The sequence below is a fragment of the Bacillus rossius genome, chromosome 8, assembly GCF_032445375.1.
Source record: "Bacillus rossius redtenbacheri isolate Brsri chromosome 8, Brsri_v3, whole genome shotgun sequence".
Taxonomy (NCBI): Eukaryota; Metazoa; Arthropoda; class Insecta; order Phasmatodea; family Bacillidae; genus Bacillus; species Bacillus rossius.
Window position 1 is genome coordinate 44,701,647 of NC_086336.1, and position 16,652 is coordinate 44,718,298.

The following is a 16,652-nucleotide window of genomic DNA, read 5'->3' on the forward strand; positions in this document are numbered from 1 at the left end:
AGAAGTTTTTTTTTTTCTGTGTACAGTAAGTGTTCTCATTTTCAGTTTTCCTTGCTGAAAACCTTCTCACTACTGAAGGTGTTTTTGTAATGGTTTTAGACAGTTGTTACGATCGGTGCTTCAGCAGTGCGACTGGTGGTGTCGACAGGTGGAGCTGAGCCACCTGCAGAGGGCCTACCTGTTGCTGGTGTCGCAGATGAACCTCATCTGCTCGCAGCGCCTGTGGTACGTCATGCTGGAGCAGTTCCTCATGAAGTACGTGTGGAGCGGCACGGGCATGATCATGGTGTCCCTGCCCATCCTCACCAGCTCCCGCATCTCAGGTGAGCACACCGGCTCGCTTGCTGCGTGCTTCCAGACTTTGAATATATATGCTGTATAGAAGTCGTGAGTGGATAAGGATTTACTCTACGTTTTTTCAGGAGCGTATGATGAGCAGCTTGGGAACTTCGCCGCTGCAGTGCGCTGCCGTAACGCCCTGTATCGTCTTAGGTTGTTATTTACACGTTATAGCGCAGCACTGTCGCCCGCTGTCATTCCCCCGCACCTCCAATCCAACATTCACTGCAGCTCAAGGTCGTTCAACGGGAGTTTGTGCGTCACAAAACTGTAGGGATGAGAGGTGGGGTAGGGTGGAGGACAACGCATGTTTGAGGGTGGGTGGGGAAGGGGTGTTTGAAGAGTTCGACACTTGTCCGCTAGGGACCACCACAAGTCGATGCCCTAGAGATGGTGGCGATTGCGGCGGTGAATTAACCAACTACCTCAAACCGTATTAGAAATTTTAACCTGGGCTGGCGACTTCTATACAGTATATATATTCAAAGGTCCAGACCTGCGGAGCTAAAGGGAGGGGGGGGGGGGGGACACTGCTGAAATTTGAGAAAGGTGTTCATTTGCAAGTAAAGTACGTCTCACGCTTCGATTGCAGTACACAGTAAATGGCAACCCCCTGTTGCCAGGTTGATACTACCCGGCCTGTTAACATTAAAAATCTTGATTTAAAATAATTTATTGGACACATGCCGTTGCAGTTTTGCACTGTTTGTCATGGAAAAAAAATTCAAGAACGCAAATTAGGAAATAAAAATATGAAATCATAAACCAACAGAGAACAAGCCTAAATCAGCTATGTCTAACAGATAAACCTAACATGTACTTAAACAGGTATTATGGACAAAACAATGATGTCAGCACAGACAAACACATTTCAAACTTAAATAACAAGACAGCACAAGAATTCTGTGGAAGGAATTTAGGCATGAAAACAAGACAGTTGCAATAATAAAAGTAAATGCAGACAGACAACAAAACCTAGACAACGCAGAAAATGTACGAACACAATGTTGCGTGGCACAGTTTTTGTTAGGTCTATGTTAATTATTTTCTGCTATATTAAGTTTCAAAATATAATGTTACAAACTTTTGATCCTTTTCACCCCTCAGATCCTATCACCTCGTTTTACGGTAAGCTCAAAAAGATCCAACATTTTAAATATTAAGTGATATAAACAATTTGTTGACAAAAACCGTTGAAACCAAGAAGGCGTATATCAGTTATGTCTCTTAGAAGTAAAAAATTAATATAAAATTATCTTGACGAAATACAAGTTAAATATATTTCCAATTGCCAAATTGGTGTCATTCATAAAACCTAATAAACTAACCACTTTTATGACCGTTGTCATAGTTTCATAGATAATGTAAAACTTACCATAGGCCTTTATTATTATTTTTTTAGTCACATTACTAGAGAATTTGTTTCTCTGCTGCTGGTAGTGAACTGTTATTTGGCATACATGCTGCCTGCTGTGTGAAGACTTGAGTGTTCCTGCTTTTCAGACCTGGATGGCGCGGTGGACGGCGGCGTGAGCGACAGGACGCAGTACTTCACGACGGCGCGGAACCTGCTGGTGTCTGGTGCGGACGCTGTCGAGCGACTCATGTCCTCCTACAAGGTACAGCCGGGTTGCCCTGAACCAGGGGCGCAACAACAGGGGGGGGGGGCAAGGGTATTTTGCCCCTCCTCTGAAACCTTGAAGTGGGGGCAAATGGGGGCAAAGAAAGTGCTGTGTAATCAATTTTTAGATAATAAAACTGCTTAAAAAGCACCATTTTCCACCTTGAAACATAAATTTTTCCGGGGGAGGACCCCCGGACCCCGCTTCAATAGGGGGGATCGATGATTCTTTATAAAAAAGTATATTGCCCCCTTTGGAAATTTAGTTGTTGCGCCCCTGCCCTGAACGGATGCACTTCGTTTGTTCCCCGGCTTGGTTCGGTGCATCTCTTTGTCGTGCACTAATCTCTCAATTCCCTCCCCTTTTCGCTCTCCCCCTCCCCGAAAAAATACGAGTTAAAATACGCAACGTGTTAGGACAGTTCGCAATTGCAAAAATTAACGACGACAGTGGGTCGTGTGCACAAGGTTTGACCGCCATGTTTCGAACCAACTGATTCACAACAGCCTAGAAGGAAAAAGGAATAAATTTTATTCTGTTATGGACACATGACACAACAGCCATTGAGAGAAGAGTAGGGTGCCATTTTGGAAACCTTGATAAATATTTAAATTTATCAGTCACTAGCTAATGTCCGGCATGCATTGCAATGCCTCTTCGGACCATAGAAAAGATGAACCGACATAAAGTTCTTACTGGTAATTATTCTATACTGCTCGCACGCCACCTTAATTTTTGCTTTAAGGGTTGGTATTATTGAAATCTCGCTTGAACAGTGACCTTTCTCGTGATTTAAACAAGTTGGTGTATAGAATCTTTGCCATTTAATACCTGAAGTCAAAATGAGAATGACGTCCAACCCCTTTTCTTTGCTTCTGCATAGCATACAATTTTTGGTTATAATGAAGTTTAACCCTAATTTCTTGCAGATGTGTTGGTATTATGTTTCTTTAGCAATATTCACTACATGATGGTGTATTTACGATTCTTCCTAGCTGTTAAACAAATTTATAGCATATTAGTCTTTATAAAGCTACTACCTATATCAGATACTTAAGAGCAGACAACTATTCCATAGACCAATACCTCCATTGTTTCAAATGTCAAGCGTGCAAAATTTCTTAAGAGATCGGATGAATAATGAGTTATCAATACCAATTAAAATTTTTTATCAAGAATAAAAATAAACTCTGCTTTAATGATTGGTTTTATCAGAATCTCACCTAGACAGTACAGTAATTGCCATTCCCAGCAATTTCCTGTCCAAAACAGTCGAATGTTTCGTTCCCGCCAGTAATAAATTATGCGTTAATTTTTATTTATTGTTTTCCAGTTTAAGATGTTACAGATAAACTTTTTCCCCCGTATAAAACAATCACGTTTTGCTACGTGCCGCAGGAGATAGTGGAGCTGGCGGGCTACACCTGGAGGGTCGGGGAGATGCTGGACGTGTTCGAGGACGTGAGCCGCGGCAAGTACCACCGCACCCTCGTCAGCAACTCCGAGAACAAGCACCTCAAGGGGAAGGACAGCGTCTTCCGGCTGGAGTTCCGCGACGGTCAGCCCGTGCCCAAGGGTGAGTTCTAGCGTGCGCGCGTGCATTACTACACGGATACTCACTTCACCAAGACATTTTCTGTACGGCGGATGGTCTGCGTTTTATATTTGTGAGGACACCCGAAACATTTTTTGAAGCGCAGTGCTTGCGCTGTGGAAACAGTTTTAAAGGACTGTGTTTTAATGACAGAAATCCATATGATGGTTGTTATATTAACCATGATAAGACATGATCAGGCACAAACTCTGCAATGTTTTGGTTGTTGCAATATGGCGATGGTGAGGCAGAAAATGACTCCAACCATGTCACAGAATGCTGTCTCCTGACAGATCCTGACTCCATGTCTGACAAGACACTGCTCTGCTCAGCACCACAGTTGGTGAGGTAGGAAGGAATGCATACCTAGTTTAAATTGTGTGCATGAGCTAAAGAATGCTGAGAGAGAAAATTTAGAACTGACACCTGTAACGAAGCAATGCAGTAAACCCATGGCATAGGGAACTGAATGTATTTTCCTTTGAATGCACTTGCAGAGTATGTGATTCTGAACTTTAGGTATCCAGAATTTTCTATGTTACAACTATGTTCCAAAATTTCTTGAAATATGATCACCACTGATTGTCCAACTGAAAATTGGTCCCTGGAGCCTTGTTTGAAAAGACCTAAAGTGGTAATTGAATTCAGACTGAGTTGGTGGGAGATCCGCATAATTGCAGAGCCACCAGAGACTCACATTTTCCTTGTTTCACACTTTTTTTGTAGATTTCTGTATGTATTGAAAAATTGTGCTGTTTATAGAAACTGATAACTGCTAATAATAGTGATAATTAAAAGATTTTTTATTATTATTATGGGTAACCTTCATTGGGTAGAGATGACGTGAGTTGAAACTGAACAGTCACTTGTAGCTTCATCAGTCAAGTTTGAATCATGATTCTAAAAGTTTGAGAAACAGGTTTATTATGTAGAAGTAATAGACAGTTTAGAATCATTGTCTGAAAAAAAATTTTAAAATTGGATTGTCGGGTATTGCACTGGAAGACACATGTTACATTAAGGCACCTATTGCATTCAATTTTGTGTGACGATTTTCCGCTCTGTATATTTTTTTGGGAGGGCTGATGGTCTGGGGTCCGTGCGTGGATCATGAGCGTGTGACGCGCTTTGCCGGCAGGCGCAGTGAAGGAGACGGGCGACTGCGTCATCTCGCTGGTGAACGTCCCGATCGTGACTCCCAACTGCGACGTGGTGTGCCCCGACCTGACGCTGCGCGTGGAGCCTGGCATGCACCTGCTTATCACGGGCCCCAACGGCTGTGGCAAGTCGTCGCTGTTCCGCATCCTCAGCGGTCTGTGGCCGGTCTACAGCGGGGAGCTGACCAAGCCGCCCACCGCCGACATGTTCTACATTCCCCAGAGGTGTGGCCGCACTACTGCGCATCTCATCCTTAGTTTACTGTGTGCATTTACTCTCTCTTTCTGCCATCAGCCCTGTTGCCAGCTGTATGCCACAGAGCACAACAGTTTTAGACACAACTTTGTAATGCAATGAAAATTTAAAAAAAATTCCCCCTCAAATTTTTCCCAGAAAACATTGTATAGTCTGTGAAAGTTGTGATCAGAATGGAGGGGTGTGGGTTTTAGCTCCTCTAACTCCTTCTTGGATACAACTGTGGGGTTCATACAGTATATTTAGGCTTATCTTATCGCTTAAATTTTTTTAAAAAAAAATACTGTTATAAGTAGGTAATGAAACAACATTTTCATACTGTTATACTTGTGGAGGTAAGAAGTTTTAATTTGGTGTGTGCAGTCTTTGCCAAATTAGTAACGGAGTCAAAATAAGAACGACCCTACTCCCTTTCCCTTTTACCATTTGGATAGCATGATTATTTTCTGGTTGTAACAAAGTTTAATGCTAATTACTTGCCGATATATTGTCAACATCTTTGATTATACAATACCGACTTCATGATGGCAATTTTTATGATTCTTCCTAGCAAGTTCCTTTGAAGCTATTAAAATAAATTCTTGCATATTAGCCTTTATGCAGATAACCAAAGTCACCGCTAACTGAGAAAAGACACTCAGTCCATAGATTAATACCTCCATGCATAGTATAAACAATGTCAAGTTGGTAGTATATGAAGAAATTTGGTTTCTCTGTTTAATGTTTTACATAAATTACTACGTTTTGAAATAGTGGCTGATAAAGTTGGAATATTTTTTTGGTAAATAAGATTTTGCATTATGGCAATAAATTTACATTTTCAAGTGCGTAACAGTTTCACCTAGCTCGTAGTGGAAAGCAGGGGCGAAGCCAGGGGGGAGGGGGGTTTAGGGGTTAACCCCCCTTCCCCCCCCCCCCCCCGTTAGCACCAAATCTTTAATTCATTTCTTATTCATCACTCAAACAAATTTCATATTAAAAATTAATAAAATTTTTACCATTACAATATTTAAATTTAAGTACCGAAAACTGCTAAAATAGCACTATTTTACACCTTAAAATCCAAATTTTCCCGGGGGAGGACCCCCGGAACCCCCGCTTTAATACAGGGGTGGCGGGCCATGCTTCTTAACACCCCCCATACACAAATCCTGACTACGCCACTGCATAAATTACTGTGTTTTAAAATAGTGGCTGATAAAGTTGGTATATTTTTATGGAGATATATTTAAATTTTCAAGTGCGTAACAGTTTGACCTAGCTCGTGGCGGAAAGTGCCGGTGAAGCAAGCAAGCGGGACGGTGGGGGGGGCTGCGCAGGCCCTACATGTCGCTGGGGTCGCTGGCGGACCAGGTGATCTACCCGCACACGGCGGACGACATGGCGCGCCAGGGCCGCTCCGTGGAGCACCTGGAGTCCTGCCTGCGGCTGGTGCACCTCAGCCACATCGTGGAGCGCGAGGGCGGCTGGGCCGTCTCCGCCGACTGGAAGGACGTGCTGTCGGGCGGCGAGAAGCAGCGCATGGCCATGGCCCGCCTCTTCTACCACAGGCACGCTCTCCATTCCGCTCCCGGCTCTCGGAGCTCCGAGACGCGCGCGTTGGCGGGGCGGGGTGACGAGTGCGACGCTCACTGAACTAGCACGCGGTCTTCTCGTCGAGCACAGGGCAACTATTGAGATTAGAGTGTTGACCGAAATATCACATGGTGGACAAATGAAGTCCCTGGAGAGCTCTCAAGGAATCTCTGTAACGAGTTTCATGCCTAAAAAGATGTACTCTGAAAACATGTGTTTTTAAACATTATTACTTAAAAAAAAAACACATTTCATAGGTAAAATATTTCATGATTCTATTTGACTTTGAAATTTGAAAAAAAAAAAAAAAAAAATTGGTTGTCTGTAAAGTCGGTTTACGGACGATAGTTTAGCGTGACAACGTCATAACAAAACATTGATGAAAGATTGATCCAGAAGAAATGAAAATATTTTTTTATTAGGCCTGAGACTGAGCCGTAATAGGTTTTTGCAACCAAACCATTTAGGCATTAAAAATATTATATTCTTTGAGGAAGAATTTTTTTTTAACTTTTCTATCTTTTGTATGATAAAATCTACCTCTGCATACTTTTATGAATAAAATTGATTCATTTTTATTGAATTATCACTATTTTTTATGGAGTTCAAAATTTCGCACCTGCCGAGATTCGAACCGACAATTTTACGATTAGAAATTAGCACTGCTGACCGCTCAGCTACGAGGCCATGCATGAAATATGATAGTTTCAGATGGTATATAGAATTTATAATAATTTTGTTTACGGTAGGGGAATAATATTATTTCGTTTTAATAACTCGATTTTATAACAAATACACATCCCAAATACACCAAACTTATTTATAAGGTGTTACAATATTTTTTAAAACATTGTGCAAAAGATCCCGGTTGTAATTTGAATTATTATGTGTAACTGTAAAACACCATTGTTGGTTCAAAACGTATTTGAATATCCAACATTACTTTTAAATAACCGTACCGATTGTGCTGAAAATCGGTGGACGATCGTTAAATTACATAATATTAATAATTCAAATGACGAAAATATGATTTAAAAGTCAAATCGATGGTCATTCCATTCGAGTGGAAGAGAGATGCCACGCATGCGTACAATGAGCAAACAGGAACATCCGTAGTGGGACATCCGTAGTGGGACACTTTTTTGTGCGTGCAGCTGGCGTTCATTGATTTATTAGACGTTGTCATGTCAAAAACGAACAACAAAAACAGTTTAAATGCAAAATACGGTAACTGAACTATCAATTCTCCCTGTGCTTATTCTTAAATACGTTTTGTAAACAGACACCGTTGATATGTAGAGCCGTTTTCAATTTGCGGGTTTGTTTTTTCCTGAGGCTCTGCACATACATGTGTGCTCACGAATGCAGGGGCCTTAAAAGCCAATTCCGATCCAAAATACCCATCTAGAAATTTAAGATTTCCAATAATCATTAAATGTATGTCCGATTAATTCTGGTTTGGATTTATTGTTGAAAAATATATAAATAAAGTGGAACCTTATTACTAAGTGTTTATTTTTTAAAAGGATATTTTACTTTAAAGGGCATATTTTTATTTCCCTACAATATGTTGTAGGTTTATTAACTATTCAGTTTAAAGTACTTAAGTATCAAAAGAACCTTATCTATCAAAACCGTGGATTTTTTCAAGTAATTTGTATCTTTATTTTACTGTATAGCCAAATCTCGTTTTAATGCAAGTGTAAAATGTGTTCAAAAGTTCAACAAATGATTGAAGGAAACAGGTTTTTTTTATATTCCAGTGTGACACCTTTGAGACACTCATTATAACATCATTAAGTTTAGTGTTCAATGCACATTTAAATTCAAAATAAAAAAAAACGTGTTCGTGTACTTATGTATACACATGAGAAGTATAGAACTTGGTATCATAAAAAACTAACTTTAATTTGGCATGCAAATAATTAATTGAAATAAAATAATAAAAGGACTGGAAAAATATAAATATGATTGGTAAACTATAAATTCAATCAAATTAAAAAATTTAAATTAAATTCTCAGTATATAATATTAATGTTAATATAAGCAGCTGTATATATTTAATTATTTAATGTAGTAAAATAATAGAGATAAATTTTAATTAATAATGAAAATCAATAAACATGCAGAATGTTTTCTATTAATTTATTAAATTTAATTATTTATTAAATAATAATGGAATTATTTATAATGCAAATAAATTATACGTATGGGAACTAACCTCACTTATGTAAATACACTTTAAAATGTTTATAAACACAATTTATATCACTAGTATTCATAATAAATAAATGTTTTTAATTATATGGACCAGTATTCCATATCAGACACTAAAGTACAAGATTTATAAGTACATATATAATTTTTATTTGTATGTAGCCTTTTTTCATCCTGTGAAAATTTTGTTCCATGGTGCGCACACATCGTAAAAATTCACTCTTATCATTTCTCATAATGCGCTTAAAGAAATATAACTTTTTAAAAGTGAATATCCTGCACAGTTAAAGGTAAATTAAATAATTGACCTTTATTAGAACTCTTGATTTAATGATATTCTGCCTATTTCAGTTTCTTGCAGGTGAACCAGGCACACCCCTTTTCATAAACAACCCAGTACATTTTATGATCTGGAATCTGCAGCTTTATTTTTTTCACATTGGAATTGTTTTGTTGTATGTTTAATGGATTTATGTAGTGTTGTTTCATTTTGTGTATTCATTGCATTTTCATTTTTTTTCTTTGTGCAAGAACACTTTGGTATGTTTGGATGGAACTCGTATCTTCATAAAAAAATATATTCAAGAAAGGAAACTCATCTGAAGATAGGCTGCAAGTTAGTTAACTTTGTAGATTTCATTTTTAAAATGGCCACCATTGCTGATTGCGTGTTAGAGGGAGTTGTTTACTGCCTTGCCTGTTGTTAAAGGATTCTGGGGAGGGTCATGTCAAGATGAATATCTTCCAAATGAACAATTGTGCTTGTGTAGTAAGTTATTAGTCCAGTTCAGATTCAAAATGTGGTATGTCTTAACTTTTCCCAGCAGCGCTCTTGTATATAACACATGGCTTTTGATGGTGAAAAATTCTCTTGCAATGAGGTTATTGACTTATGTGCGTTTTCATGTTCTAATTCTACGGTTACCAAAATTTTTGTGTGCATCACAGGCCAAAGTTTGCTTTGCTGGATGAATGCACGAGTGCAGTGAGCATCGACGTGGAGAGTGAGATTTACGAGTCGGCAAAGAAGGCTGGCATCACGTTGCTCACCATCACCCACCGACCTTCTCTCTGGTGAGTTGGCCCTTCCACGTCCACAAGCCTCCCTGAGCGAGAACTCGGTAAAGTCGGGTTATCTCTAGGGTTGCCATATTTTTTCTAGTCAAATTAAGGAATGAATAATGTACGTGTTTCTATAACCACATTGATTCTTTGTGTACGAGTGGTAGCTGATCTGCGTTCCGTGGTTTCACTAACAAATTACACAAGACTCAAGAGCACAGGTAATAGGCCTGTGGTATTACTAGTTTTTTTGATGTGAAGCGAATATCAAATTGAATGTTTAAAATATTTGCGAAGCCAAATTGAGTTACGAATATTGTTTTTGGCAAAGCTGTATTACACTTATTTTATAAAATACATGATTGATGTAAAAATATAATCATTTAACATTTTTAATGTTGGAACTGATTAAGTAAATAACCAATTGGGAGCTGTGTATAACATAATTCAATAAAAATTATAAAAATAACCATGCATAGTATTAATAATAATGAGCATAAAAGCAAATGGAGTGCCACCTTTTGATTTTTTTTTATTATAAGAAACCAACTTCATTCAAGCAAACATATACAACACAAAAAAAAATCACTATTTTCATGAACAAATCTTTTGAAGCTTTTATTCCTTGTTACTGACTTAAATTCGGTAACTGACCTTCAGCCATAACTAGGGACAAGATTAAAAGGACAATTGTGATAAAACCGAAATACTAACACTAAAAAGCAAGTCAGTACACATAATAGTTCTGAAATGCAATGTGTTTCAAGGAATTAAGCAGTATTTAACCAAAACTTAATATTTTCAATTTTGAAATTCAAGGAATGTCATCATTTCCGGACAAAAATTGTACCAAAGTGCATAGATCAGATAAGTTATTTTAATTTGTTTTATTGTGTTTCTCTTATTGAACCACTTTTAAACCACAAATGCTTACCATTTTATTTTTATTGTTCTGAATGTATCTGTTTTAGACCAATTTAATACAAACTATTTTATTATAAAAATACACTTTTAGTGGATTAAGTATTACAAAAAAAGTATTTATGTTTTAAAAACAAAATTGAACTAAAAATATAACCATAAAATCTTGTCTCTAGCCATAACATCCGGGGGGAAATATCTAATTATTTAACGCAGACAGACCCAGACGCTGCACACATTGCACACACTTGTCAGGGCACTACCGGGTCCTGACCCTCCTTAACCAGTGGTGGTTCCCGCCCCCTTCCCCCTTAAAGCTTTCATAGACAGCTACTTCATGTCGTCACAGTTACTATACCAGTTTACGAATGTGGGCTTCAACAAGTGGCCACAGCTAGGTTGTATGTGCCATGTCGAGACACAAATTATTAACCAGCTGTGGCAAATATTCGAAAGACATGATGGCGGGGTACCCGCAAACAGGGAAATTCTGGAATGACATTGAAAACTCAGGGAATTGAAAAGTTTTCTCAAAAATCTGGAAAACACAGGGTAATGTGACAATGTCTTAGTTGCAAGACAGTAGCGGTAATTTTTCATAATCTGTATTATCCTACTGTGTCAAAACCGGTGTGTACATGTTTAAATCATAAATTTATGTGTCGTTAATAATCCGTATCACTAACATTAACGTGAGGAATAGCCTACAAACCACTGCATATTAATTTGAATCACAATCAAATTTTAAGCTATAGTTTTTTGCCCGATCCAAATCAAAGTTTCAGCAGACAAACACATTTGTTTGTTTTCAGACTGGCAGTGTTTGTTATTTAATGTTGATGAAAATGATAAGAGAGCAAACTCTAAATATTTTGAGGAAAATGTTTTAAGTTAATTTTGCAGGTTATTTATACTATTTGTTGAATTTTTTTTAAGTAATGTGTATTGAAATTTAGGAATGGGCCAATCAGATCCTCAGATCCTTAAATACCATCAAATCCTTAGTATTCAAAGGATTCAGAATTAGAGGAAAAAGATTTGAAGAGTAATATTAGAGGACATCCACATTGACAAACTCAGAAGTTCACTAGGTGAAGTTTTTTCATGGTACCTATCCTGTTAACATTTCCGCAAGGTTTTGTACTTTTAACATGTAATTATGTAATTAAAATTACAACATGTTTTGATTTCAAAATCTTATTTTATAAATAAACCATTTAAAAGGTTAAATGTTTCAACAGCGTAGGCCTAGTTGATAGTTTTCATTTCTTGTACATTATTTTATTTTGGGCACTTGACACCTAGATTCATATTTGAGGGGTATATTCAAAGTTCACTCTGGGGTACAAATTTGAGATTCAGATTTGAGAAAATTGATATCGCTAATTGTAATGCATGTTATTTTTCTAGCTAGAACCGTGAGGTCTAGACAGGGGGAAAAAATGTTTGATGCGACAAGGAAAACAGAAAAGACGCGGGTAAATGGTTGAAGTAAGAGAGTGGGAACCCTGGGTTAGGTCTTCTACTGGTGCAGCGCATCGTCTAGGCCCTGGCTAGAGGGAAAGGGAGTTACTATTAAACATTTTTGAACCCTGATACCTCCATAAATGTTTCCAGCGATCTAGCACTCTCCTTTGGGTCTGGGACATGGAAAAAAAAAATTTCAAGTCAGAAAGACGAAAATGAGGTAACCCCTCAAACTCCACAACCATCTCTGCGATCGAGGCCTCGACCAGGGGTTCGGAACTTTGAAAAATTTTCGAGTCTGAAATATGAAAAAAAGAGGCAACCCTCGGCGAATCTGGCGGGAGTGGAGGCCTCGCCAGGGGATTTTGGATCCAGAGATCCCAGTCGAGACCTGCCTGGGGGATTGGGACTTTGAAAATTATCGGTGGTGGTGTGTTTTGTTTTGACGGCAGGAAGTTCCACACCCACCTGCTGCAGTTCGACGGCGAGGGGGGCTGGAAGCTGGAGGTGCTGGACTCCACGGCCAAGCTCTCGCTGCAGGAGGAGAAGGAGCAGCTCGAGGCTCAGGTCTCCGACGCCCAGGACAGACTTCGGGTGAGGCGGCCCGAATCAGGCGTTCGCAGGATTTTCAGAGATGAGCCAAATATTAAGTGAACAGCTTCTACAATTTTTTAGAGAGCCGCAACATGTATTTTCTCTTTATCTGCATGTGATTTTAAGATGATAAAAAAAAAAAGAGATGAAATCAAAATATTTTATTCGCAAATTCAACATAGTCTTAAAAATAAAGGCTACTTAGGAAAACAAAATATGGTAGTCATTAGAACTCTAATGATAAAACAAGAAAAACCTGAATTATTATCAACTGGTTATTAAAATAAATTAAGTACCGGGCGAGTGCGGTGTTGGGGCGGTGCGGTGATAGGGTGCGAGAGCGCAGGTTGAGGACATGCGTTGTGGTTGTGCGAGCGGTAAAATCCTGTGAAAAGAGCCACCGAGGCCTAAACCCACGGCTCACCCGTGCGCGTTGCTAGTGTAGGAAACTTTGTATGGTTAAATGTCTTCAATATGGCATTCTATGGCTTGGCACGTTCTGCAATCCAGCACCAATTGATCCCCTCGTGGTGGATTCTACCCGTACACGCCAGGTGGCATCACTACGCTGCCTGCATTTTCAATTCGCTCGGAGTTTATTGTTACTGTCAGTTTCATCTCATTAGAGTCATTTTAATTACTTTCGAGATTCAGAATTATTGTAAATATATACAAACTAATACTGGTGGTATCTATGTGAGCGATAAAGCTAGGTGCATATTAAAAGTGATTTGACAAAGTTTGGCTTTTAATATAATTTATTTTACATACTAGCTGAAAACATTATAAAAATATAGTTACTTATTTATTAAGAATTAAATATGAAATTATTTTTATTTACACGTTACCAACTATTCCATCAACTTAACGATAGTCATAGGCGTGCCCAGACATTTCCATTAGGGGGGGCCCTGCTAAATTTTTAAATCAGAAGCTGAATTTAGAATGTTAAATAGCCTAAATACATTCACTCATTGACTTGTTTGTATTTTTGTGCAGTATCAACGAGATATGTTTACTAGTTAATATTTACATCCGTATAATTTTAACAATCTTGAAAATATGTTTTTTTTTCCCCATAGACAATGTTTAAAGGGTACTTACACATTTTTCCCTTTCGAATTTTCCACTAGCTAGGTCCAGATCTACCTTGAAAGGAACTTCTTTTTAGTGAATGCAAACACGGCAATTCAGACAACAGAACTTTAACATACCTCTTAAATTTTTTTTTGTTTTGCTTTGAAATACATACATCATCGTAAAAAAAATTAAATCAAAATTCTAGATGACACATACGACAATCAAAAGGTTCATGTTTTTTAAACCACAATAGCTTGAATTTTCAACTGACCTTGTTTTCCAATGAATGATTGTTCAATCCATCAAATTTTAAAAACATTAAAAAATATTTTGATTTATGTAGTGATATATTGTACTCAAGTATTTTCAAGTTAACTCAAAGCACTGATTACAAACACAAATTTTAACAAACCTCCAAATTTTCTTATTTGCATGGTAATACATTCTACTTAATTATCTTCAAATTAACATAAAGTTCTTATTAAAAACACACATTTTAACAAATCTGCAAAAGATTTTCATTTACATGGTAATAAATTCTACGAAATTACGTTAACGCAAACGTTATCTCAAAGTTCTGATAACAATCACAAACACAAATATTAAAAACCAGCAAAGCATCCTCTTTTTTTCAATCAATTACTAAATTTAATAGACTCAACAAATTGAGAACAGTTTTGATTACAAAAATTAATTCTACTGTATTTATTTACGTTAAAGTTAACCCAAAGTTATGGTTACGAACACGCAAAAAAGTCAACGTAACTTTCTCTCAACAGCTTGGAACTATCTATCATAATTGTAAGTTGTTTTCCAATGAACAGAAATATAATGATATCCAGGCAATTGTAAGTTAAACAAACCGGCAAGCATTTTTATTTATCTGGCAATACTTGCTGCTAATTTAAGCACAAGTTTACTCAAAGTTCTAAATTACAGACACAATCTACGCTCAAAGGTTACAATTTTTTTGAATTCTTCAATAACTTGGTCCATATCTACCTCTGTCGCAAGTTGTTTTTCAATGAACGGAAGCATAAGGTCGTCCAGTCGTCCTTGGCTCATTGTTGACCTCAGTTTGCTTTTCACATGAAATAATTTGGAAGGGTGAATCATAGAAAACTATGTAAAAATTATAGAAAAAAAATTATTTTTTTTTTTTCGAGCGAATGAAAAAATTTTGTTTTTTCATTATTAGATATCATATGAAAACGATAATGGCTTTCACGAAGCCACTCAAGAATAAATTTCTGATATCTTTAAATTAATACTACTGAAAGTTGGGAGTTTAGGATTAATTGGAGAGTATGTAGTAGGGAATTCAATTGATTACAAACACTTGACAATTAGTTTAAAAGATCAAATGAATTCTAAATTAGAAAATTCAAACATACATACCTATCCATTGCTAAAATAACGGACCACCACAAATGAAACACTCAGTGCTTGACCTGATCTGGCGAAGTCGGAGAAGTCACTGTTTTAAACGAAACAACAATCGTGACAGGTTGGATGAGTTTTCTCACGGATATCGGGTAGAAATCCCACAGATAGTTTTAAAATCCAGGAAGAAAAAAGATTTTAAAAAAGAGAGAAGAAAGATTATCTTGTGTTTACTGGCTACAATCGCATTCTAACTTTTCATAGACTGCAGTCTGCACGTATTTATGACAGCGATATTGGAGGCTATTTATACATGTTGATAACTTCCCCCATTTGTGTCACAAATACAGGAAAGCAATAAACATTCCCGCTTGTAAACTGTCTGACCGAATTCAAGTATAAACTATAGGCCATTTTAAGGGACCTCATGTGTTAAATAAACTATTTCCAGAACGATAAAATGTTAAAAAATATTGGTAATGAGCACGCTGCAACACTGAAACACAGTTTGAGTGTCACAGTGCCAGGAATATACGAATATTAACGAACGCATTAGAGAAAATGCCGATCTGAGTGATTACATTAGGGGGGGCCATGGCCCACCTGGCCCCCCCTGTAGGCACGCCTATGACGATAATATGTCCATAATCTAAAAGTTTTAATTAACTTTTCGTTTATGATGTGAAAAATAATCCAAATTTATGATGAGTTACATTTCTATAAGTATTATTAGAAGAGATCTGATCAAGGACACAATAGTAAATTGTTTAATCATCTTAGTTTTCTTTCTTTACAGTATCTTACTAAAACTTTATCACGTACTGTATATTTATTTATTTATTTTTGGTATTCCAGTTAAAACTACACTGACATTGCTAATCCAGCATAGTTGTATTCCTGAATGTGCCTGCCGGATTAAACACTTCACTGTAACTAGGGGAAAGAAAAATTCTTGAGAGTATTTATCTTCTAGTGAAAAAAGGAAAACCTCTAAGAATTCAGAAAAAAAAATTTGTTATAAAAAATTTAATATTTTATTTTGTGGGACTGTAGCTGTCAAAAGAAATGAACACACTGCTAAAAGCTGTTGTCGTTTTATTTTATTTTTTCAGTACCATTTCTATTGTAAATGAAACCAAGGAAAAAAAATTGGCATTTATTTTCATATTCGCCTGTTCTTGCAGAGTAGCTCCTGATGTATTATTGTCTTCATTTTCTTATCTGTGCCTGTTAAAGTGTAAAACGTCGTAGAAAAACAGACCAAATAATTTCTGAAAAACCAAAGGAAAAGTCCTTAATTTCTCAATGTACACCCACTCCTCGAAGTAACACCCTAATTTGGTCCAGGAAAACAGTGTGTTAATCAAAACAGCGCTAGTCAAATA

The 16,652-nt window shown here is 37.3% G+C and overlaps 1 protein-coding gene across 1 annotated transcript in view; it reads left to right on the forward strand.

The window, feature by feature from the left end:
• Positions 1-16,652, forward strand: part of LOC134534828 (ATP-binding cassette sub-family D member 1) — an 84,415-nt gene that overhangs the window by 59,615 nt on the left and 8,148 nt on the right. Inside the window, exons 4-10 of the mRNA XM_063373451.1 lie at positions 149-323; positions 1,843-1,958; positions 3,360-3,537; positions 4,694-4,937; positions 6,288-6,518; positions 9,709-9,834; positions 12,663-12,804. Of these exons, the coding sequence (XP_063229521.1) occupies positions 149-323; positions 1,843-1,958; positions 3,360-3,537; positions 4,694-4,937; positions 6,288-6,518; positions 9,709-9,834; positions 12,663-12,804 (1,212 nt within the window). The remainder of the gene's footprint in view (positions 1-148; positions 324-1,842; positions 1,959-3,359; positions 3,538-4,693; positions 4,938-6,287; positions 6,519-9,708; positions 9,835-12,662; positions 12,805-16,652) is intronic.